This window comes from Brassica rapa, chromosome A09 (assembly GCF_000309985.2).
Source record: "Brassica rapa cultivar Chiifu-401-42 chromosome A09, CAAS_Brap_v3.01, whole genome shotgun sequence".
Classification (NCBI taxonomy): domain Eukaryota; kingdom Viridiplantae; phylum Streptophyta; class Magnoliopsida; order Brassicales; family Brassicaceae; genus Brassica; species Brassica rapa.
The window spans coordinates 25,541,690-25,567,830 of record NC_024803.2 but is presented as its reverse complement, the minus strand read 5'-3'; the positions used below and the strand labels follow the sequence as shown (position 1 = coordinate 25,567,830).

Here is a 26,141-nt window from a genome sequence, read left to right as displayed (position 1 = left end):
CTTTTTGTGTATTATTAATATTACATATTATTTTTGTAGCAAAATAACAATAATTTAATATGGTATAGTGGTTTTGCGATATTTTTTTTCTTGAGATGCTGCGTTCGTAACTATATTTGGTTAACTAGCCATTCTTTTTTTTATTAAGTAAGGGTAATATTATTAAACATCTCTACTATGGAATAAAATTTCTAAACTCAAATTTCTAAAGACTATTTTTAGTTATGTTGATTAAAATTTGAATGACTATATTTTTAATGAAAATCTTATATAAATGTAAATTGAGTGGTATTTCTTGTAAATATTACATATGAATAAGATTATCTATAATTAATGCTCATGATTTAATAAGGTAAATAGCATACTTTAATAACTAAATTAATTAATATTTGTATATGATAACTATCTAAATTTCAACTAAATAACTAAATTTAGTATTTAAATTTAATTAAAATCAGGTCAAAAAATAAAATTGTACTTTTCAAATTAAAAATATAAATACAATGAATTTGATTAGTTAAGTTATTTAAGGCGTATTAACAAAAAATAAGAATTTATAGGGTCTAAACTACAAAAAATAAAAATAAAAAGTAGTCCAAATCATCCTATAACCGGCTATATGCATGTTTTACCTATGTTTTATGAGTTTAGGTATGCCATTTAAATTTTTATTTAGTTTAGGTATGTTTTGGCCCGTTAATATAGTTTGGGTATGTATTTTCTCCGCCTTCGTAGTGTGGGTATGAATAAGTTGTTTTCCCAATTGTGCTATCTCAGCTGCTCAATCTGTATTTGTATTGAATCTATCACCTGCTTTTGGATGTGTTTTGCCAGCAAGTTTTGGCCAATGATAGAACTAGTATTTTTATATCTTTTTCCATTTCAAAACAGAGGACGTTATAGTTTATATGTTGTGCTAAACCATGAATAACTTTACATGTTACAGAAGACACTACTTATCTTCAAGAATGACTAACATGATATTGGATTTGTACTAAGATTCAAGATTTCATTTTATCAACTTTTTCCTCATGAAATATTTTGTTTCTCAATATGATAATAGAACTTTTCGCCTGAAAACTCAGTCTCTTCCCATAAATGTGTTGTACCGAATCTTTGAACAGAATCTATACAAAAATATCGAAATACCAATATTACCCTTCACGCTTGGCCACCGTAGTTTCTCCTCCTCTCGTCTTTAACTCCTTCCTCTTCCCTCCGCCGCAACAACAGAGCCAGCTAAAGCAACCGGCACAGCAACAACTCCGACAACACTCGGACTCGGAGCACTTTAGACATTTCCAACAAGAGCATTTCGGATACGTAGGCTTCCCAAAGCAGTTGCAGCATTTGAACTTGGGACAGCAACAACCAACACAGCTCGGTTTCTTACAGCAAGAGAAACATCCTTTCAAAGACAGACGCTCACACTTGCAACAACCGCATTCACCGCAATCGCAACTAGGTTTGGGACACGAAGGGCATTTTGGTCTACATAGTTTGAAACTACAACATCCTTTGGATTCATCTCGCCTACGGATCTCTTGCCAAATCTTCTTGAGACGAGACTTAGTGGTTGTATTCTCCATGTCTTGTATAAACCGATAGAGATGTCTAATGTAGTCCGGATAGATCTCGAGGTTGCAATGTCCACCACCTTTAATCCAAAGCGGTTCGTATGGTTCTTTCGCCATTTTCCATAGCCTGTTTCCGTGCAGCCAGTTTACAACATCATCTTCTGTTCCCTGCGTAACGTTAAATAGTAATAAGATCAATAACGTTTCACCTTCTTGATATAAACAAGAGACAGATTCTGCTTACGTGTATGACAAGAACCGGGCATTTGACCTTCTTGATCTTTTTTACGTTCTGCCATTAAACAAGAAGAATCAGTAAAAGGACAAATACTAGAACCACCCAAGACCGGTTAGCTTCCAAATTAGCCATCGCCACTTCTACAACGGCTAGATTCCAAGTTAGCCACTAACATAGGCTATCTAAACTCAATCTACATGTCATATGCTAAATGTGGTTCATGTAACAATATCAGATTAAAGCGAAAGGGATGTTTACCGGATAAATATCACAACAAAACTTGAACTTGACATGACATAGAACACGAAGACCAGAGAGAATGCCGCTATGAAGAACCACACCTCTAAGCCGAGGAAGCTTAGAGGCAAGGTGCAGCGTCGGTCCACTACCAACGGACTGACCATACAAAATCAGATCTTCTTGTCCAACACCATATTCGGTCTGCAAACACTCGTAAACCGCCTCTATATCCGCATATGTATCATACTCACTCGGCTGTAAGCACAATTTGTATAAACCACAATTAGTCACAAAATGTGTAATCAAAATATTCAAATATACGCTTGATCAACCATTCCATTAAAGATAAAGAAACATTCTGAGGCTCTAGGAGATCGATGCAGAACATCCCAACAACCTAACTACATAAACATTTATGTTCTTGAGCTTAAAATTATTCAAAAAATAATAATAAAGGAGACGCATTACATACCTTACCGGTAGAGGCTCCGTAGCCCGAATAGTCATACCTGAAAATTATAACAAAAAATAAATTAAAAACTCTGAGGAACGAAACTATAAATGAATCATCATAAATTGACCTTTATTGACTACTCGAATAAAAAGTTACACCTTATAGTAAATACTCCATCAGTTTCATATTGTTAATAGTTTTAGGAAAAGTTTTTTGTTTCAAAATGTAAGTATTTTTCATATTTCTAGGTAATTTTTACATTTATTGAATAAAACCAATCAAATTAAATAGACTTATTTTTTATTGAATAAATTATATCTAACCTATTTATTATTTTCAAAACATAATAAGTTTCTTAATCTTTGTGTTTTTAGCCAAAGCTACTTATATTATGAAACAGAAAGAGTACTATTTACCAAACATAAATTAAAAAAGGCAAACTATAAATGAACCATCATAAATTAACCCTTATTGACTACTCGAATAAAAAGTTTTTTTTTTGGGTAAAATGTTAAGTTACTCGAATAAAAAGTTACACCTTATAGTACATACTATTTACCGACCCATCTTCCGATTTGAATCAAACGTTCTAAAAGAGTGACTACAAACTAATGGTGGTAGGTGAGAAACTCTAATTAAATTTCTGGGGTAAACAAAAGGTCATAATCAAAGAAAAAACGCCAAAAGAAAACACTAAACATTTTACAAAAAAATGAGAAAAATATACTCTAAAAGAAAATTTGTCGGAAACATCACCAAATCTGAGCTTTTTAAGCAACGAGACAACAACCCATTTCCCAAAAGCGTGAGCTTTCTCAAGAGATGTAACGACAACACAAAATCTTATTGAAGGAGTAACCAAAAAAAAAAGTAGAAACATGTACCAAATATTTTTTTTTAAATCAAAAGACAAATTAAAAAAATAAGAAAAAGTATACTTAGTTTAATTATAGTTAAAATGATATTAAAAAAAAACTGTCTACATACACAGAACTTGTAAGCCTTAAATATATAAACAATTCAAAAAAAAAAAAAAACTTATTAAGCCATTAGTAGTAAGATATTAGATAAACACAGAAACGACAACGTATTGTGAAGAGTATGAACATCTGAGAGAAAGACAGACAGACCCCATAAGATTAACTCGGAGATTGACTTTGAGTTGAACGAAGAGATCAACGAGTTGTCCCAAATCTGCAGCATTTCCATGTGAATAGAGAAGTGTGAGCCTCGCGTTTGGGTTTCTCAGGTAGAAAGCTGCCACTTTGTTTCCGCGTCTCGTCTTCACCACTCTAACGTCGATAGATGAGTCTCCGGCGGCGGGAAAAGTGGAGGAGGAGGAAGCGGAGACGGCGGAGAGTTTTCCATCGGGGTTTTTGGTAAGGTGGTAGGTGGGAGGAGAAGGAGGGAAAAAGGCGAACTTGGCGGCGAGGTGAGAGAACATGCACCCCATTTATTCACGGCGGAGAATACAAAGCTGTGTGCATATCAGTCCACCGTTAGAGAGAGAAACATGTGAGGAGAGAGATGGAAACACGGAGTGCAGAGAGACTGAAATAAAAAGACTACAAGAGGGAGATGAAGGAGAAGTAAGAGGGAGAAAGAGAGGAATGCTCTGAATATGAAAGAGAACAGCGGAAGAGGGAGAGAGAGAGCGTGTGAGAGTGAACGTGCGTTTCCTAGGTAATTGGTTAGTGCTCTGTCTTACTATTTGTTTCACTATTTATTAATTCACGATAATATATTTTCTCAATATAATTTTTCTATATGGTTATAATTTTTTATTACCATTTGCCAACCGTAAAATTTATGGATATTTTAGCAAAAAGTGGCAATGGCCTTCACTTCATTGCTTTGCCGGCTTCCGCAAGCATTCTTTTATGGTTTTTTTTTTTAACATTACATTCTTTTATGGTTTGCCAATCTGTTTTTAGTAACACTATTTTAACTAATTTTCTTGAAAATTTTCTTTTAAACTAATTTTAGGGAAATTCTATAAAAATACCCTAACTTAATTTCGTTAAACCTTTTAATACCAAAATATTTCTACAACCCAGTTTAATACCTCAACTAATTATTTTCTTCATTTTAATACATACTTTTAAAATTGTGCACATTTTAGTACCCAAATTTTGTTTATTTTAATTAAATACTAATGAATTTCAAACAAAATTTAAAAAGTCTCTAAAATTTACAAAAAAAAAATCAGGAAATCATAGTTTTTCAAATTTTGAGAAATAAAGTAACCAAATTGTGTATAACCTTAAATCCTGAAATAAAACTTATAAGTTTTAAATATTAAATTTAGTTTGTTTCTGAAATATGAAACAAATTTATTTTTTCCTTCACAATTAATTTTTTTAATTTTAAAAATTTCTCCCTAATTTATTTACATTCTTTCCTAAATTTTAAAATAAAATTTTATATTTTTTTCTTAGATTTGGAGATTTTTTAAATTTCATTTGAAATTTCTTAATATTTTTAATTAAAATAAACAAATTTTGGATATTAAAAGGTACAATTTTAGAAGTTTGTGTATTATAATATACAAAATAATTAGTTGGGGTATTAAACTGAGTATCAAAAAAGTTTAAGTATTAAAAGGTTTAATGAAATTTAGTTGGAATTTTACTCTTTTTTCTTTTAAGTAACTATGCTATTTTGAGAATCAGACTCAAATGATCTGTAATAGCGCCAGAAAAAAAAAAAACGGTCTTTGCGTAAAAATTATATGTGATTCTTCTTGTTATGCTAACATTATGTTGGCGAACTATATCATGAAAACAAAGTGAGCTTCTTTCATGTCTTAGCTTAGCTGACAGCTTTATGTTTCCATACTGAAAAATATACTATTCTTGTCATACTATAGAATAATAATAAAATTGCTATGTAATACAACTGGATAAAAATAAACGAGGAAAATATACAAAAAGTAGCATATCAGTGGTGAACTAATCTAATTATGTACAACTCTGTTTTTTTTTTTTTTTGGTTCAAAATACAACTCTGTTATTTCTTTGCCACTTCAAACGAAACATCTCAAAATATAATCGTCGAAACAAAACAATATTTCAAAATTATAAAATAAATTATTTGCAGTTAATATATATAAGTTGCATATTTCTAAGACAACTCTATGCGTGGAACCTTTTTCAACTTTAGTATGACATACACAATACAAATATGTTCAAAAAATGATTTTTTTTCTTAAGTGACTTTCATATTAAATTAAAGAAAACAAAGTTTACAAAGGGAAACAAATCAACAAACTAAATTTAGAACAAAAACAAGGGTATTAAAAGAGAATAAAGGAAGAAGGTCACAATGGTTTTTAAGACCATGGAAGTGGAAAAAAATTGTGCAACAGCATAGAGGATGCACCTTTAAACCACAACCTAGGGCGCCACCAAACTCAAACCAGGATCTGATGCAGAGCTATGCTTGTCCTTAGCCTATTTGATGACTTCTCAAGATAACATCCAGTGTGATTTTTTAAGACTATTATGGTAACAAGCATTACGCTTTTGCCAGATAGCATAGATAAACCCATGCCATAGTTGAAGCACATCCACCAATTGAGCATGAGTAATAGAAACATAAAATAACTATTGAAGCACAAATTCCCATTGAACATGAGGGATAGTAAAACCAAATACACCAATAGCGGCTTTCCAGACAAGATAGGAGTATGGGCATAGGAACAACAAATGGTCCCTTGATTCGGGAGCACTTCTACAGAGAAGACGGCAGTTCTTCAGATCATATCCCCAAGGTAGTAAGCGGTCCATAGTCGGATTGCGGTTCAGAATGAACAACCATGAAGTAATCCTATGCTTAGAAATAATAGCTTGATTCCAAATTAATTTCGCCGAAGAAACTTGTGGTTTAACCATCTAATCGATGGTCAAATTGCCTTGGTAGAGAATTTCGTGCAAATTCGGTCTCAAACTTTCCATATAACCGCATCTGACCCACGAGAAGGAGCGAATGAAGTGAGATAAACGTGGAGATTTATCTGTCTTTCAGACCTAGCTGGCCGTAAACTCCAAGAAAAATCGTGAGTGATAGACGAAACCAGAGAATCTAGAGGAATGTCCAAATCTGCAGGTCCCACAGGGCCCAAGTAATCAATCAAGACACCAAAGGCGTCCAAGGGTCAAACCAAAAGAAAGTTTCTTCTCCTCCACGCACCATGATACATAGAAAAAGACAAAGCTATAGGCCGGAGCTTTAACAACCTTCGCAAAGTCCATGTAATGGAATAGTTTCGCGAGTTAAGAGACCAGAAAGAACCTCCCTATAGGTATTTGCCCAAACCCAAGCAACCCATATAGAATCGGCTCATAAATAAAGCATCCAAATCAACTTGATACCAAAATAGTGTGTTCCAAGATGAGAGTCCCATGATGCCTAGACCTCCTTCATTTTTAGGGAATCATACTTTTACCTCTATATTTAGAGATAGAAATAACAATTCTCTACATTTTTTCCTATAAATATAAAAAATCTGTTATATATGCATACATTGGAGCAAATCCACTTCAATAATAGAATTTCTCTATTTTAGGAGAAAACATATAGATGAAAATAAAAGTGGATTGTAGATGGTCTAAGTCGTCTATTGTTTTACAGTTATTCAGTATGACAACTTCGGACAAGTAAACTCGTATTATACTATGTTACTATGCACAATGGTCGATTTCCAAAATGATATTATTATGGTTAATGTAAGTTCAAATAAAAATCTAGTGCAATGACATTTAACCAAGATTGTGTGGGTGTACACATACCGAATTAAACCGAGATTGTTGGGTTTTTATAACAATGACATTGACAGGTTTATGCTTAAAGAAGAATGTTTTGACGATATTAATGGTTGTGAGTGATTGTCAAGGTAAATTTATGATATTAATTGGCATATATTTTGCAATTTATGTTATGGCAATATATTAATTGATGAGTGATTTGCAAGGTAAATATAACCATTTATTCTCATATTTTTCGAAGATATTATGCAACTCGAATTAGGTATATCACATATTTGGGAAGATTGGGGTGAAAACCATATGTTTGTGGAAGCATTATTATGCTGTTGGTAACCTAACGATTGAGATGGTTCTAATCAACTCTAACGTAGACACCCTTTGATCTTCATCTTACTATATTATATAAACTTTCGCATGCTTTTGATTTCATTAACCGGACAAACTAAATATGGATTTAGAATGATAATTATATTTTAGGAGATTAAAAACCAAAAAACGAATTTAAAACCGAACCGATATCCAGATTAACAGATCTAATGTCTTCTTATTTTAAAAAATAATGAATTAATAATCTCATATCGCACAAAGCGCAGATTATTACTTAGTCATATATTATAACAATAACCATAACAAACCTGATTACTTTAACCAACTAGACATCACAATAGAAACAAACTAATTAAGCTAAATGTAAAAAAACTGATAGTAATTAAAATTTTAGATCATATATGATCAACATTTCTATCTTTTGATCTACTTTAGTCAAATTATAATACATTAGCAATCCAAGATTTACTTCAATAGAATATATAATTATTTGTCTTGATTTGATGAAAAAAAATATTTACTGCGTTTTAACGCGGATTGGATCTTAGTATTCTTTTATAATTGATGTCGTAGTAAATAAACTCGCTGGTTAAAATAGCAAACTAGCTTATATTGTTGCTAGTTTGATGATATAAACCGAGTGACAGCCCCACATTATTAATGTTATCTGAAGAGAAGCATGTAACGGGACCTTTCATCGTTCACCTATCCTCCAGACACATGCAATAAGTGCATGTTTTTGTCTTTCTCATTACAATAATAATGAAATAAATCCATCCAAGCAAAACTAGTTATTGTACAACTTTACAATCATATATAGTTTGATGGAAGCTACTAATTAAACAGTTCAATTCAATTTTGTGTAGGACTTATATACTCAGTTTTTGTAACATATTCTGTAACATTAGAAGTTGATAGTTCATGCGTTGATACTACATTCTGGAAGACAATAAACATACTATCCGATACTTCAATTCCAAGTTCGAAGAAGAAAAAATTAATACTAATGAATAAAACTTGGACATGTCACCGATCACCATGAAGGATCGACGGAGACGCGTGGGATTAACGAGGAGCTGCAGCGCGTGGATTTTGAAAGATGAAACAAGTGTTCAATTTGGAGTGTTGGGATGTTGTTTGACTTCGGGGCAAAGAAGAGGAGAGATCTCTATGACTCGGGTCTTGTAGGTTAGGTCCCACCACCACAAGCTTATCAGTTTGCTTACTATTTTAGATTTTGTACAAATCTGTTTCTCTTTTGTGGTCCTCTCCTTGTTTTCCCACTCTTGCTATGCCACGTGATACACTCTATTCAGCTCATTTAATTTTAAAGTGCAAATCGTTTTTAAATAACTTTAAATTTTGGCCTTGGTCACTCTTTTTTTCTCGTCTCTAAACATGTTGTGGACAGTGGAGTCGCAAACACAAATGGAAATGAAGTGTATATTTGGGTGACTAGTCTGTAGTGGATTAACAAGTAGAAACAACAAAGCAACTGTAACATCATAGTATAAGATTAGACTACAAAGGATAATATATCACCATGATGAAGTATATATTACTATATATTCACTTTTACCAACAAAAAAAGTATATGTATTCATTTAAAATGGTAGAAATAGAAGTGAAAACAAATGTGTGGAGATTAACTGAAATAAATATTGGGACCAAAAAAATCTGAATGTTTGGTTATAGTTTACTAATATTGAATTAACAAATAGTATATCAAGAAAGGGCACTAAGGCTAATCAATTTTATCAGTACATATTTCAATATTTTAGAAAGTTAAAATTGATAATGATAAGTAATTATTAGGGACTTCATGAATTAAAAAATGCCAGATGGTGGAAAGCACAATTACTAATCCAACGCAAATTAAGTGGAATGTTATACAAATAAGAAACATATTCTCACTTAATTACCGTACTATTATTTGATCAAATCATGCTTTATATACTGATTAGAGCATATATCATAATTATGTTTACAACAGTCTTTATAAATTTTCAAAAACGGTGGCCGAGATTGAGACAGTCCTGAACTTTACATATTTTGTTTACATCAATAATCATCTGAAAAAACGCAACAAAATCGATGTTCGATGTACTAAAACCATCTCTGATGGCTTTCTATTTTCTTCTTCTATAATTTAAACCAAAATAAAATAACTCTCTTATAAAATAATTTTTGTACCAGTAATATTACTATATAATATAGTTATTTTATTATTAAATAGAATATAGAAGAATATCTGTAAAAGTATAATAAAATGTGATATTATTCTATATTCCACAATATAATAGAGTAATTTTATTATAAAATAATATTATTAAAATCAAAATTATTTTATTTTAGTGTAAATAATAGAAAAAATAATAGTGTATCATTGGAGATGCTCTGATAAATTATCAAATAATAAACCTTAGTTTTCTAATACATAAACAGTTTATAATTATTTCAAATTTACCCTAAAACGGTAATTTCCTTATGTCGATATTCATTTATTTGAAGATCAAAGCATCAGGTTATGCGAAACTTCATTAGTAATAATAAGTATCTGGTAATTTTATTAATAGTAACTTAATGCTTTTCTAACTATTTTAACATTCGTTCTAAAAAAACTATTTTAGCATTAGTAAACTTATTTGTTAGTTATTTCTCTTAGATTGATTGGTATAAGGGGATATCAAAGTGCTGGTTAATACCAATGCTAAAATTGTGGATTTATATATTACATGTACATTATTCTCTCTATTTGCCAAGTAATGTTGATCTACAATTTATAGAAATAAATTATATAATGCATTCATTTTAACCATAGCATATTTTTATAGTTTCATAAAAGTATGTCAAAATTGTAAAGAAAAACTCTTTAAAATAAATAAAGTATACAATTTTATTAAATTAATTACAGAAATGAAACCATAAGTTTTGACCCAAGGTCAAGAAACTAGAAAATGACTACTCTGTAATTGACTTATAGAGGAAACTTGGAATGTTTGAAATACCAAAATTGCAAAAAAAAAAAAAACATTTCAAAACAACATAACAACTCATTTGTAATACATACATATGTTATCTAATCGCATTTGAAGCGCTTTCTCATTTACATGGAGAATGGTTGCACTTGCATCCAAACTACATTACTGTTTATAACTTTATTTAACCCCATCAAAACTTAAATGCATCGCTGCCACAGTTAAATCAGAATAACACTTTTGTAAATAAAATCACACTAAGTGTGTAGTGTTATTTTGAACCTAATAGCTCTTGTGTATTGTTGTATAGTACTTTATTAATAACTCAAAAAACAGAATTAAATTTTACTCTATTAGCTAAAATATAATAATAAGTAAAATGTGAGATAATACATATACAACTTTAAATCACATAACTATTAGGCCATCTTTAACCAAACACCAAAACATCAAATTTGATGTAATTTTATCTCTAACAAAACATCAATTGATACAATCCCACTAATTACATAAAATTTGGTATACCACTACATCAAATTTGATGTAATTTTATCTCTAACAAAACATCAATTGATACAATCTCACCAATTAAATAAAAATTGGTATAGCACTATTCATCACATCAAATTTGATGTAATTTTATCTCTAACAAAACATCAATTGATACAATCCCACCAATTACATAAAATTTGGTATAGCACTATTTATCACATCAAATCTTTAAAATGCATATTTTATTATGTTTCATTTAATAAGATTTTTCAAGTACTATCAAATTTGTAATTAAACATAAATATATTGTATTATTTTTATTTTTAATTTATTTTCACATAATTAAAATTTTAAATTAAAATTTTTATTTATAAAATAAATCAGTAAATGACTATTCTAATTTATCACTCACAAATATTAAAAATATAAATTATAATCTAGATGTGATAACAAAACTATTCATCAATTATAAATAAGAAAAAATTTAAAAATTTACACTGAAAACATTAAATAATATATAATATTACTCATGGTATAAAATTTGATGTCATTGTTAGAGATGTCAAAAGAATTTGACACCAAAACACCACAACAATGTTATTTTTGGAGATGTTTTTAGCAAAAAGAAGTCAGCAGCTATGTAAAAATGAGAGTATTTATGTAAAATTAGATTTAGTGTATTTAAGATTCTAAATTTCTAATTATGGTTCCTGAAGAAAAAAACATAATTATGGTCATATTGAATAATATATTTTCTCCGTTTATAAATAAGTGTTATTCTGATAGTTTTCACACAGATTAAAAAAGTGGCAGAAATATTGTAAGTTGTTATTAATTATACTTATCTGACTAATAATAATATTTCAGATAAATAAAATTATTTATAAAACCAATACAGTTTCAATTAATTTTCAACTGAAAATAAATACAATTTACATTTGAATTATAAAACGATATTTTTTGTAACAAGAAAAAAAAATAAAATAAAATTTATGAGTAATTAGTTGTCTGAGAAGGCTTAAACGTCACGCTTCTCCTTGCAACGTGGATTCTAACATCGATGCAGTTGTTTTTTCAAAGAATAATCTGCAAATACACAAACACAAACAGACTAAATAAATTAACCAATCGATAAACGAGTTAATAAATACTTCCAATTTTAAAACTGACAAAAGACTATAAACAAATTTATACAAAGGGCTGAGAATGTGAAACGATTCGTGAGCCACGTGCGATGAAAATCGCATTAATTTAAGGAACTGTGTACAAGATTAAATAGGAAATTAATTGGGTTGCATGCCCTTCGCTGGGACTCGTGCACCCAAAATTTCTACACGCCAATCGCCATGATTTATCGCCAAAGACGAGAGGACAAAACAAAGGTAGCTTCCTTTTTTTCAAAAACAAAGTTTTTTTCATTGAAAAAGAAATTCAAAATCAACTAAACTTCAAAAACAAAGTTAGCTATTTAATTTACACACAAGAAACGTTAAAAAGAAAACCTTAAAATTGTTGTTTCAAACAAATCAGATCTAGCTAAAACGTATATACCTTTTTCTTAGCAAGACAAATTAACCAAAATCACTATAGTTTTAAATTGTTGTCAAGAATAACACCTTTTGCTTACATAAAACGAAAGAAAACAAATAAAAAGGAATCATTTTTGTTTCTTGAGGTTGACACAAAAGGGTTGATTGCACTCGTGATAAGTGATAACCATTTGTGGATATTGGGCAGAGTGAGGTGAAAACCACAGTAACTTTTCACTTACCTGCTCAATATTATTGCACTGGAGAATCATAATGGAATAGTGGAACCGAACGAAACGGGTAGAGTCATGGATCCTTATAATCATTTAACGAAAACATTTGGAAGTGTTTTTTTTCTTTTGCTATCTAGAAATGTAAATATTATTATCAAGATAATGAACAAGAAATTACAAGGGACAATACAAGCAGTGAACCTTGAGAATCCGGGAAGCTTGAAGAAAAGCACACAAATTTGTACAAACTCCCAAAAAAAAAGACAAAAAAAAGATTTGTATAAACAAAAAGGAATTGTTGAAAGTGTATTTTAAATCCGACGCGGTTGTTGTGTCACAGTGGTTCCAAATATCTTTGATCCAAGACCGAATTTGAGATTTTAGGAGGTTGAAACATTTTTAAGAACTGTAGTAAAAATCTTTTTTCAAAACTTGGAGACATATACCTATTGTAAAAGCCTTCCAAAAATTTTGGGAACCAAAACCAATGTTTTACTGACATGGATCCTATCCGGCTCTGGCTATATCTGAGGTGGTTGTTGTGTCACGGTGGTCTCTGACAGTGCTTCTATCTCTGGCTTCATCGCTATGATCTGTGGGGTTAGGTTCGAGTTTTGTTACCCCAAACCGACTTCGGTTTTTTTTTCGCAGATCCACAGCGGTTCAATTTTCTCCGATCTCGCGGCGTGTCGGTGGAAGGTTCCCAGTGACGAGATACAACATAGAAGGTGAATTAAACCTCAGATCTGAACCGTTGGATCCCTCCGCTATTATCAATGCTCGTTTCAAGGACTACATGTAAACTTAGGGTTAGGGTTTTTCTGGTAGCGGTGGAGGCGAGACTGTTTAAGTGTACAACCTAGGTCAATCCACTTGCCATTTCTGAACCGGTGAAACCGTTATATATGTTGTGTTTCTTCTACTGCTGCGCTTCTTTCTCTCTTTTTGTGTGTTAGTGGCGATGGCTGTCTTACTCTCTGCTTCTTCTTGTGTAGATCGGTTGTCTTCTCTCGGTGGAAATCGCTCAGCTACTTGGCGTAGCTCTTTGGATTCCTATCTGGCGGTGGGCTTAGTCGACATGGCCTTTTGGTTCCGGCTAACCCGGTTTGGATGAGACCGATTTCTTTTGATTTATTAAGGTTTTTTGTTATTTTCTTTTATATTCCAGTTGTCTTATGTAAAAAAGAAAATTAAAACGAAGAACCTTTTAAATAGTAAATTTTTCATACTAAATTTACAGTTATTTCAACTTTGTAATAAAACTAGTTATAACATGAATTGTCATTTTGTATACCCTCTTTACAAAAATTAAGAACTTTTTCTCACAATTGTTTTTCTCTCATCAAGAACACATCCTTTGAGTTTCAGCTCTAACAAATTTTATAACACCATTATTTATTTGATTTTTCATTTAGTTTTTTTTTTTGTTTTTTTTTTCCTTTTCTCTCACCAATCTCTTAAGAGGCCTTTGTATGTGTTAGCATAAATTTAGCTATATATACAGTAAACAAATGAATATATATATAATTAAAATTGATAAAAAAAAACTAAATGATTGACCATTTAAATTACAGTATTTATTTATTTATACAACTAAAGTCCTAAATTTTATGAACATGAAAAAATGAGAATATAATACGAGAGACAAAAAGAGATTTCTAATATTTTTTTCTTAAGAAAATAAAACTAAAAGTAAAACGAATGAAATAGTGATATTCAAACATTGATTATGAAATATTAATTTTAATAACAACTGAAAACATATTAATTATGTGTTAGATTTTTTAGGACCGAGTTTTGAAGTTAACCTCGGTTACCGGTTTCAGCCGGTTTCACCATTTTTCTCAAATATGGGTTTTAAACTGAACCAGACTTAGCTTTTTCAACTAGTAACGGTCGGAACAGTTCGACTGGCCGGTCTGGTTTTCAAAATACTGATCTTGACATAGAAAAATTATTTGTTTGTTAGGTTAAAATTATGTTGTCTAATTGTATCTTGTATCATGTTAAAAAATATATTTATATGCTTTCTCTCTTTTTGGTATTTGTTTATGAAGATATTATACCATAATGTACTATTATTTATAAAGTGGATTTATTAGATTTTCATGTTCTTTTTTATTTTAGATAATTTTGTATATTTTCATGTTTTCGATAATTTTAACTAATAGTATTGTTTGATTTTGCTTATTTGTCATGTTCTTCATGATTTTAGGTAATTTTGTTTATATGTCATGTTTCCAATAATTTTAGTTAATAGTTTTACTAATTTGTAATATTTTTAATTACTTTTACTCTTGTTACGAAACTCGCTAGGGTGCGACCGACCCGGGCCTTGAAAACAATTGGGGAGTACGCAGGGATGTTATTATCGTTATTATCGGTGTTTTTTATATAGAATATAAATAGTAAATACAAACAATGAATCGATGTAGTCCAGCGACTAATGGTATCAGAACGCGGTTCGACGACCCATTAGTTCTTTTTTGTTTGTTAATGAAGGGTATAGAAGTCATGTTCTCTTCATCTTCCTCGTTGAACCTGCAACCCTAATATCCGATGTTTCAGATTTTTCAACATAATTCTTTAATTTTCCGGTAGTTCGCGTCGTTTAACATTTGTTTCTTTGTTATTCAAAATCCAAATATTTTTTCCCCAATTTTATGGCCAAATAACATAGAATCGCCAAGGTCAAGGTTTGTGGAATGCTTTTTCGCCGCGTAATTGGCTAAAATCGTCGCATTTTAGAACAAGGCTTTTTTACCTAATTCATTAGTTTTAGTTATCTATATTATTATATAATATTATTTGTGAAATATTTTTTTACGTTCGAATTCTCATGTTAAAATTTAAACAGGTTAAAGTCTTTGTACTTTTAATGAATATTTAAATTTATTTATATATAGTTTTAAATAGAATATACAAATTAATACATATAAACCATTATTTATTATATAATTTTAAAAGGGTTTAATATTAATCTACGTAGTGTTTTTTTCTTAGTTTTGGTTTAAAAATATTATTCCAAACATACGAAAGTTCTACATATATGCTCTTTATCGTTTTTTGACATATTTATTGTTTTCTGAGAATCTCTTTATCGTTTATTTAATTTTACTTTTCATAAGTTCTTTTTTTTTTTGGAACACAACTTTTCATAAGTTCAATTGCAGAAATATGAATGTTTTTTAATAGGCATGGTTATTATTTGAACATACGTTTTACTAGATAATAATTATGTATTAAGCTATAGTTTAGCAAATTAGTTTATTACATAACAATAAGCTATTGTATATCAAATTTTCATTTAAACTATCCATAATTATCGTAAATCACAAAATAAAAGCGATCAAAAATAGTATATAACGTACCTATAAAAGCATATCCAACCCACCTCTATAATAGAGATCTCTAAAATAAAAGAAAAAATAAAGATGAAATTTTTGCTCCACTATGTTTTTCTATAATAAATATAGAGATAAAAATAACATTCTTCTATTTATAGAAGCAAATATAACAATTCTCTACCATAGAAGAACACATTAGAGCAAAAACTTTATCTCTAATTTTTTTGGGGAATTTTCATGTCAAAGTAGTACACCATTATTTATGTTTACCATTAGTAAAGAGACATTTTCAAAATACATTTTTCATTAAGAGGCAAAAAACTCTTATATTATTACTCAATATATAATAAATAATTATTTAAATAAATAGTTTTTTAAACATAAAGAAAATTAAATAAATAAATAAAAAATAAAAATAAATAAAATTTAAAATTTATAAATGTTCTTATAAATGTTTTTGAATTATAATTTTTCAAATTCAAACTTTTTTTTATAAATTGTTTTTTTTTAATTTTTTTCGAATTTGTTTTTCAAATTTTATTTTTAAAACTATTTTTAATTAATTTAAAAATTTTAATATATTTATTAGAACCCTAAACTCTACATTCCAAAAATTCTACCCCACCATTTAACTCTAAACCCTAAATGGCTAAATCTATATTAGTTAACCATATGGTTATAAATGTCTTTTTCCTTTTTTTAAAAGTGAGAGCAAAACTAGTTAAGACAAACATGAAAAATGTTACTAAGAATGTGGTATTTTTGGTAATTTTTCATTTTTTTTCTATTTTAGAGATCTCTATTATAGAAATGAGTTGGAGATGGTCTAAACAGATGCAAGGTTTAATCAATTCTCAATATAATACATTCACACTTTTATTTTTTTTCATTCTTTATCAAATACAAAATTTCTTTGATTTTCCAAGTCAATTGTACTACCTTTAACCCAGTAGTTATATATCATTTTATTCTATTTATACTATTATTTTCAGAGAGTTTTTTTTTGCTTGAACTTTAAGTTAAAAATTAGAATAGCCAAAATGTTGGGTAATTTAATAAATAACTAAATTTACTAATATTTAATTAATCATAAATTAAAAGAAAACATTCAAAATATTTTGATAATTATCTTTATCTAAAAGTATTTACAGTTTATCCAAAAATATTTCCTATCATAACTTTTTTAAATTTAAGAAAACAGATATAAATATCTATATATATATTTCTTCAGTTAAAAGAAAAAAGTATTTTTTGAATAATATAAAACATTAATATTTTTTGATAATACATACTTATGCATGATAGATAAATATTATCATCTTATCATTTTATTGAGCTTAACATTAGGTACATTCACGTTACATAAAAACGGAAGCACACATAAACATTAATAAAATAAAGTACATTATATACTATTTTAAAATAATAATTGTAAAACTTAATTATATTTGTGTTTTGATAAATTTAATTTACTTCACTTGTAGTACATATTTGATACATATACCATTTTAGTTTGAGAAAATTACAGTCAAAGACATTTTTTCACTTTACAATTTCACTTTCAGACGCATAGTTTGAAGAGCTTACTAACATACTCTTTAACCAAATTAGTCTCTTAAAAGTAAGAAAACAATTATTTTTTTATCAAAAGAAAACAATCTTTTATATATTACTTTTTTCTAGTAAAAACAAACTAGAAAAATTTATTTCTAACCAATCACATCTGACAAATTTCTTTTTTTTTTCATTTCACTGAAACCATCTTTATCTCTTTGGTATCACCTAAAACATTTATATTTCTTCCCAGAAAATAATTGTTTATCTCTTTGGTAAAACTCTATTTTTTAAGTTCCAATTCATATTAAATTCTAGTGTCAACGTAAATTTATCTTTTTCATGTGGTATATTTCTTTTTTTTTCATCTGGTATATTTGTAACGAACCGTAATTTTTGTCGTGTAAGGTTTGTTTAGTTGGAATCCTTCTAATTTGCTTATTGTTTCACATATTTAGTACTTTCAATTGATTTACTTTTTTCTCGGATCTAGATTTTTCTAATATATTTAGCTGATGACATCCACAACTCGGAATACAACTCGTACACAAACGGCATTCACACCTTAGCATCTACAACTCGTCGTCCACAAATTCACATATCCACAATATGTACAACTAGTCGTCCATAACTTCTTCCACAATTCGTCCATCCTGAATATCAGTTTATTCTCCTCCAATCCATGAAATTAATCACATATCATTACACATTAAGGTCATAAACTGAAACATCCACAACTTATCTTTATATACTTTTTGTCCACAACTCATATGTCCACTACTTTCTTGTCCATCAATTACTTGTACACACAGAACTTGTCCACAACAACAATGTCCATATCGCACATTCTTCTTTATTGTTGAAGTTTTTTCCAGAAGTTAGATTTTTTAATTACTAAAATATATCAATATGCATATTTGTCCATATGGATGTCAAAATATAGAAACAAAAAAATTACAATTGATTATAGCAACTATATTTGTTTTTGTATTTTTAAATTTGAAATTCAAACAATTTCAGATTGATGGGGTGGATGAATAATAATAAAACAAAAGGAATTTTAATATAACATATATTATCCAGCGTTGAAAATAATTTTTCTATGTAGATCTGATGGCTTAGATTTAAACTCATCATCATTTTTCATCTAACTATTAAATGCCCATTTAAATTTATTTATTTACGGTCACTTTCTCATTAGTCTGAATTGTTTGTGAGCATATATCATGTCACGAACATGGCATTTTCGTCATCTTTTACCTAAACAGATGCATAAATTTTTCTTCAAGTGAAATATGTCTTTATATGTAAAAGAAAAGTCAAATGTGTCTTATATGGTAACTCACTCTTTTAGTTTTGGTTTACGCGTCACAAATACATTTGGATGTGATAGACATTATAGAGACTATATAAATTATATATATATATATATGTGAATATTTTCATGTTTATTTTGATAAAAAATTTGTCAAACATAAAATTTTTGATACTTAAGTTATTAGTAAATATTTCAACACACGACTGTTTTCACATTTATTTTACGTAATAATATTTTTTATGATGTGATAAAAAATTTCGTCATATATAAAAATTTTGACGTTTAATTTATTACTAAATATTTTGAATAAATAAACAGTAACTTATTATGAAGATCTTGTAACTGGTAATATATTTACTTATAATGATATAAAATATTATATCTAGATATGCGGACAAAACATATAATATTTTTATTATTATTTTCTTTTTTTGTAAACTGTTTTTTTATTTATTATTTACCGGAGGTTTTGGTGAAGCTTTAGTATCCCCTGTTGGTTTTATATCCATAAATCATGATTTTATCAATTAATTAACTTTTTAAAGGACTTCTCAATAAAATTGGATGAAAGAAAGAAAAACTTATTACTTTTCTAAATGATAGACTGTTGTTGTTGTATCAAGATTGGTTTCTAGGTTATACACTGATTAATGTTAATACATTATAAGTTTCAATATATATTAATTAATAATATTCAAAACATTGAACTATTGTAAGTTCATACCCATGGAAAATGTTTAGTAAAAAATTTATGATTTATAACTAACTCCATTATATATTAATTGAGTAGCATTACAACCTTTGAGTATAGCCTCGTGTCATCACTATGATGATTATTAGAATTCTTAAAAAAATATGTTGGTACATCTAAATACATATTATACTTTTTATTAAATTAACTATCAAATTGATTAGAAGTGCATAAAATAATATTCTCTCTTTTTCTTTAAATAAAAGTTACAAATTACCTAATATGATTAACATATATACAACAATTAATAATTTTGAATAATAAAGATTTGATAATAGTTTTTGTATCCTCCATCATATTTTGTTTATATATTATTAAAAAATTAAACAATCACATTAACCATATAATATAAAAATATATATATATTTTCTTATATGTTATATTTTAAATTTTTTAAAATGACTATAAAGTACCAAAACTTTTAAAAGTTCTATAATGAAATTTTGTATCATTTAATAGATATTCACATATATATATATATTATTTAAATTAAGCATACTATATAAAATACATAAATATGTTAATTTGAAATTTTCATTGAAAAAGTATTGAGAGCTGAATATTTTAATTTTGAAATTTGCATTGAATTTTTAAAAATGATTCTAAATTACTAAAACTATTAAAAATCTCACATTGAAAATTTTGTGATCAATGGTTTAATGTTTTTTGTTACAGCAAATATAAAAATGTTAATAAAATTATATGAGTAGAAACTAAGTAACTTTAATTGAATATTCATATTAAAATATACTTTAAGAGGATTTTGGAAATAAAGTATTAGAGATTAAATATTTTTGACCTGATTTTGGAAATGCTTTAAGAGGATTTAGGAAATAAAATAATAGAAATTAAGTAAATCAAATTGGTTATTTGAGAATCTTTAGTTAGTAAAATATGAAAGGTCGTATTATTTCAAAAAAAAATCTATTTGTAGCTATAGTTAGACTATTTTTAAATGTGAGTAGTTAGAAATAGTATAAGTTAATAGAATTATAGAAATTATAGTTAAAAAAAATATTCTACCTAGAATCAATTTGGATCCAATTTTATGATTTTGTTTTAATAGATTGTAAATATTAAGATATATGTGATGTAAATAAGATAAACCAAAACCATTTTGAACAGATAAAATGGTAAATACATTTTTTTAGAAAGATCGGTGAACACACATTCCCCTTCTATATCATATTAAAAATATATCACATTATTATTAGTGTAAATGTTTTTGTGTAATTAAAAGAAATGAACAACAGAAAAACAAACAAAATATACATAATATGCCATTCAAGATTTATACATGCTTTAAACAATAAAAAATATTTACACAAACAATCTAAATGCTTAATTTGAAAACAATAACTATTGTAATCTATCTATATAAAAATATGTTCGCCTCTCTCCTATGATGCCACGTCATCAAGTCATGCGTTATGGAGGTGACACGTATCCCATTTTATATTTGGGTCAAAATAAAACAAAAAGATGTCAAAGGTAATTGAACCCATCACCTCCAGCACTGGTAATTTCTCTTAAAACCACTAGGCTAAAGTCACTTTTTATAAATATGTGGCCGCGAAAATACTTATTATCATGTCGGCTGGAAGCTCATACTTCTTTTGCTTGTGTTCAGGACCGGCACTGAACTGACGTCAAGATGAAGATCATGAAGTTAAAAATTTTGCTTCAAACAGTTTTGCAATGTTTCCAACCTTTATAACTTGATGCATATAATATATATCAAAATACATTTGTTGTACACGCTTTTATTAGTTTTGCTTTTAAAAGAAGGTATTTGCAGTTATAAATGTTTTGTGCCAGTGAAGTAATGATTGAAAAACCTCTATACATATGTCATTTTAAAATAACACCCAACTTCTATATATAGTCAATACATATGTCCATGTTATATTCTAGACTAAATATTTTCTATTTTAAAAATATAGAAAACATTTTTTTTAGTCTACAAGCAAATGTTGTAAAGCAAGTATGCATTATACAAAATAATATATATTTAAAATCCATACGCAAAAACATAAAAGTTGATATAGGCATCTTTCTGACATATGCACATTCCACTATGAATAAGAATTAAAAAAAAACAGTATTGTCATCAAACTTTATCACAAATCCACATTTGTACATCTATAATTATGAGTTGGACAATTAGTTAATTTGATACAATACCAAAGCAAGAATAATCGAAAGACAACTATACCACCGCATACTAATAAGTAACACATAACAGATAACCAAATTCTTGAATCTTAAAACAAATTTCAACACAAGCATTTAGTGAATATCAAATTAACTAATATCCCGCCCCGCCCGTAGTTGTATAAATTTAAGTTTCAATCCTGCGCATGGTGCAGATTATCACCTAGTATTAATTACTTTAAATTCATGTAAAAACTTTGGAAAACAGTCAATTATTCATTAAAACAGAATTAAGTATATTCTGTGTGTGTTTCTACAATTCAGAAACTTATGTATCTACTTCATATTAGTTAAAATCTCACAATTAGCTTGAATACGAGCTCCGTCTTCGGTCTGTTTTATAAAGACTTATCTGCGTTGGAGTTTAAATCAAAGAAAAAACCATAAAGAAGAATAAGGTACGATAGCGAATCAAATAAACTGGCATATGTATGCAGAAAAACAAGGAAAAGAAGAGACAGATTTGATAGTTGTTATTATTCATTGATCACACGATTCTTTTTATTTCACATTTATATCATCTCCAAATTGAACTAATATCACATCAACTTGATAAAAGAAAATTGGAATGATTATAATGATGAGAAAAAGTTGTAAACCAAAACGTTAAAGAATTATTAATTAATTTTGGATCACTAATGAACAGTGAAAGAAAGTGGTAATTGTTGACTAAAACAGATTATTTGAGTGGTGTTGTCGCTTTCAATTATAATCCGTAATTACTGAAATGAACAGAATCCAAGTTTGAATATTCGCTAGTGTAATATCGCCGGCCAATGTCAATGGGAAAATAAAGTAATGTTTTCAGGTAACACACTGATATTACTTTTATGAGCTTGAGTGTTTCTTTCTGAAAATCAGAAAGTGAGAGAGGAGACACGTGATATAGAGACAGAAGCCTGAGACTTTTGTGACATTAAGATCCAAACAGACCGGACACATCCACTCTGTCAACTTGCCAAGTAACCAGATAGTACAACACACACTCTCCCTACGTGGTCTTAGTCTCTTAGAGCTAATAAAGACAACAACAAAATTGTTTCTACGTGGTCTTAAAGTTAATAAAGATCACAACAAAATTGTTTCAATAGTTAACTGAGAATATAAATAAATTTATTTGATTTAGTGGCGGATTCATATATATATATTTAAAAACAAAAAATAAAAATACAAGAAAACAAGTTTTAGTTTGTTTTGATCACTGTAAAGCCCACAAATCTGAAATGGAAAAAAAAAATCATATCGCATAAGCCTAGCAAGAGTATGCAAAAGTGTACCTGTTTCTTTGTTTCTGGGATGACAGGCTTTGGAATATAATTTTTGAAGATGGCGTGGGAGAATATGTTTCCATAGATTGTGCATCCTGCAGATATAGGAACGATCTTGTTCTTGTGTGGGTTTTTTTCTTATATACAATTACAAACTTGTTGAGACAAAAAGGTTTATGGGTTAACCCTAAAAACTGAGAGACTAATTCCAGGGTTGTGACAAGGACACCGTGGAAGTTGATGCTTCTATTCCTCTTCCGTGATTGATTGCAGAGTTTAGAGTCTTGTATTGTTCATTGACCGACTTGTGCATAGCTTGGTTGTATGCTTCTTTCGCCTGCCAAACAATAAGAAGAAAGTATAGATATTCATGAACTGAATGGTGAGATAGAGACAATGGACTTTGATTTTGCTGATTTGAGTAAAATAAAAGACCTCGTTAGGGTTGTTGCAGTCTGCCGTGACATCTGAGAAACTGATCTCAGGAGCTATTGATAGTCCGGTACCATGAAACCCAACTAATCTTTTCTCCCCAATTTCTTTCTCAACCTGTAGATGCAAACTGAGGTGATGAGAGGAAAGAAAAAACAGAGAAAACACAAAACGGATAAATGAGAGCGCTAACAATACTTTGGGTGGAGGAGGCATGATGTCATAGCAAAGCAAAGACATTGGATAGATGTGTCCAGGAGCACCAGAATGTTCAACCAGTCTTCTCATGTTGTCCACCGACGAAGGATCAAAGGGTGCCTGAACATATTTTTATTTTAGATCAGTATCTTATGATATCCACCAGACACAGATAAGATCTCTGCATTTACAGTAGGCAGACTTACAGGAAACCATTCTCCAGTAGAAGGATCCGGGCGGTCCCTTCCACCGCTTGGTGCAATCCATATAAGTTGAGAGCCAGACCTACAGTGTGGTTCATGCTACATTTAGCAGAATCACATCAACCTAATTTCTTTTATATTCCAAAGTCTATAGTTCTAATAGACCTTAGCAGTGTAGCCATCTCCTTTAAGCTTCGTGTGTTTGCTTTTCTTTTCATATCAACAAGCTCAGGATCATCGTTCATGTGCTTTTTCGAGTAAACACATATGAGATTCCTGAAAGCAAAGCAGGAAAAAAAACCCAGAAGTCGTCAATAAAAGGTTACTTATATTACACTTCAAGCCCATCATGAAGCAGAGCATTGTCAAAAGAAAGGTTGAGATACCTTCCCTTGCTGAACGGCTTACATAGAGGATCAGTGATGACTCTATCACCAGCCACACATTTCTGGAGCAAAGAAAAGAAGAAGGGATAAGTATATAGAGAGAGAGTAGTGTAATAGCTCAGAAGAAGGTTGGAAGGCTTACGATGTTCTCTCCAATGTATGGACATTGTGCTTCAAGTAAGAGTGAAATGACAGCTGGATCAGCTTCACTTTGATGATTTGATATTAGCACAATATTGTGTCCCTGAAATCAACCAATTAAAACATTGAGGTCCAAGATAGAAAGGAATTCAACTACTGATGGAGGGGAGGCAACATGTTGTGTTCAATGAGGGGACGGATGTATGTATGAACAAACTGGTAGTAGTCAAATGGTTCTCTGATAGCTTTATGATAGCTGAATAATGTCAGATCTTACTTGAAATCAATGAGGGGACGGATGTATGTATGAACAAACTGGTAGTAGTCAAATGGTTCTCTGATAGCTTTATGATAAGGATTGAAAGTAAAAGGATGCTGAAAAAAGAGAGAAGGATTATAGACACTGTTTGTTGTAGAGAAACCATTAGAAGCGAATAGATAGATGGAGAAGAAGTACCTCGACACCAAGAAGCATGCGATCAAAAGCAACAGACATGTTGGATAGAACAGTGTGAGCTGCCCTGGGAGCTCCACTACTCAACACCTAAAAAGCATCAATAACAGTTTATTGCAATTGAGCAGACACACAAGTCGTACAAAACAAAAGGGAATGGTTTAGGTTTAGAGAGAATATATTAAATTAACTGCATTTTTGTAGTTGCAGAATAACTCTTCCATCCCTGAAGCAACATTGGGAGGCAATCTTCCAGCTTCAATTTCCTTCCTTAAACCAGAGATAAGATCTGAAAATGCAAAAAGAGTAAACAAAGGCGCTGTTGCTACACTACAATAACCATTGCACGAGACACTCTTTAGGTGACTGTGGTTGGAAAAGCTCTCTAGCGTGACTCAGTGTTTGTTTGTTTATACATGATCATAAGCAAAATGCAAGAGAGTAGGAGAAGAGAAGAACCGTAATACGATTTCGCCTATTAATATGAGAGCACAAGCAATCAACCTCCCTATTTCTACCGCAAGCGAAAGTACGGAGTCAATTTCAAATGAGAAGAAGAAGACTAACAACCTTCTTCAGTTCGTGCATCCAAGAAGGTACGGGAATGGTTGAGCTCAGACGGCGTCGTATTACTGAAAGAAGAAGTGGTAGCAGCGACGACTGATTCCTTATCCTGAACAAGCTCTGACATGGCTCTGACACTGAGGGCACAACGAAGAGGAAGCTTCTTGAAGCCGTGAAGAGAAACGAGCAAAAACCTAGGGGAGGAAGTTACGGTTGCAGCAGCAGCAACGGCAACGGAGGAGGCAAATGTGAGAGGCATGAGTGTCATTAAATCGTGTGTGTGCGTAGGGGGGAGGTGACTTCTTCACCTTTTTATTTTTCTTTTTTTAATTTATCCTAGGAGGACTGGACCCCATCCTTTCCCTATTTATTTTCCACGGTTTTATACCAAATTAAAAACAAATAATAAATCTGTTATTTTTCCACTATTATTAGAAGTTGCGTCAGTAAAATTTTATTTGACTCTGTGTGAGTTAA

General features: G+C 29.8%; 2 protein-coding genes across 3 annotated transcripts; both read right to left on the bottom strand.

Annotated features, from left to right (window-relative positions):
* Nucleotides 1-300: 300 nt before the first annotated feature.
* On the bottom strand, nt 301-6,991 carry LOC103840180 (alpha/beta hydrolase domain-containing protein 17B). Of its 2 annotated transcripts, none has more exons than XM_009116659.3 (5): nt 3,640-6,991; nt 2,528-2,564; nt 2,074-2,310; nt 1,822-1,869; nt 301-1,745 (listed from the first exon to the last, which is right to left on the bottom strand). In XM_009116659.3, exons 1-5 carry the CDS (start codon nt 3,960-3,962, stop codon nt 1,155-1,157), a joined length of 1,236 nt encoding a protein of 411 aa, XP_009114907.1. In that variant the 5' UTR covers nt 3,963-6,991; the 3' UTR covers nt 301-1,154. The 2 variants fall into 2 exon arrangements, with proteins under 2 accessions (XP_009114907.1, XP_009114908.1); XM_009116660.3 differs by having other exon boundaries at nt 2,533-2,564; nt 3,640-3,718.
* Nucleotides 6,992-23,109: 16,118 nt separating this feature from the next.
* LOC103840179 (glycerol-3-phosphate acyltransferase, chloroplastic) lies at nt 23,110-26,023 on the bottom strand. The gene is given in 11 exon segments (XM_033279418.1): nt 23,110-23,623; nt 23,722-23,835; nt 23,917-24,036; nt 24,123-24,201; nt 24,285-24,395; nt 24,506-24,567; nt 24,648-24,749; nt 24,860-25,021; nt 25,104-25,190; nt 25,292-25,389; nt 25,671-26,023. Coding segments are annotated over 11 exon segments (1,332 nt in total). The 5' UTR covers nt 25,933-26,023; the 3' UTR covers nt 23,110-23,488.
* Between the last annotated feature and the right edge of the window lie 118 nt (nt 26,024-26,141).

Coding starts and splice junctions, on each gene's coding strand:
- LOC103840180 (XM_009116659.3), bottom strand. CDS start 3,962: ATGGGGTGCATGTTCTCTCACCTCGCCGCCAAGTTCGCCTTTTTCCCT. Junction 2,311..2,527: donor ACGGAGCCTCTACCGGTAAG/GTATGTAATGCG, acceptor TTGTGCTTACAG/CCGAGTGAGTATGATACATA. Junction 1,746..1,821: donor GCCCGGTTCTTGTCATACAC/GTAAGCAGAATC, acceptor AACGTTACGCAG/GGAACAGAAGATGATGTTGT.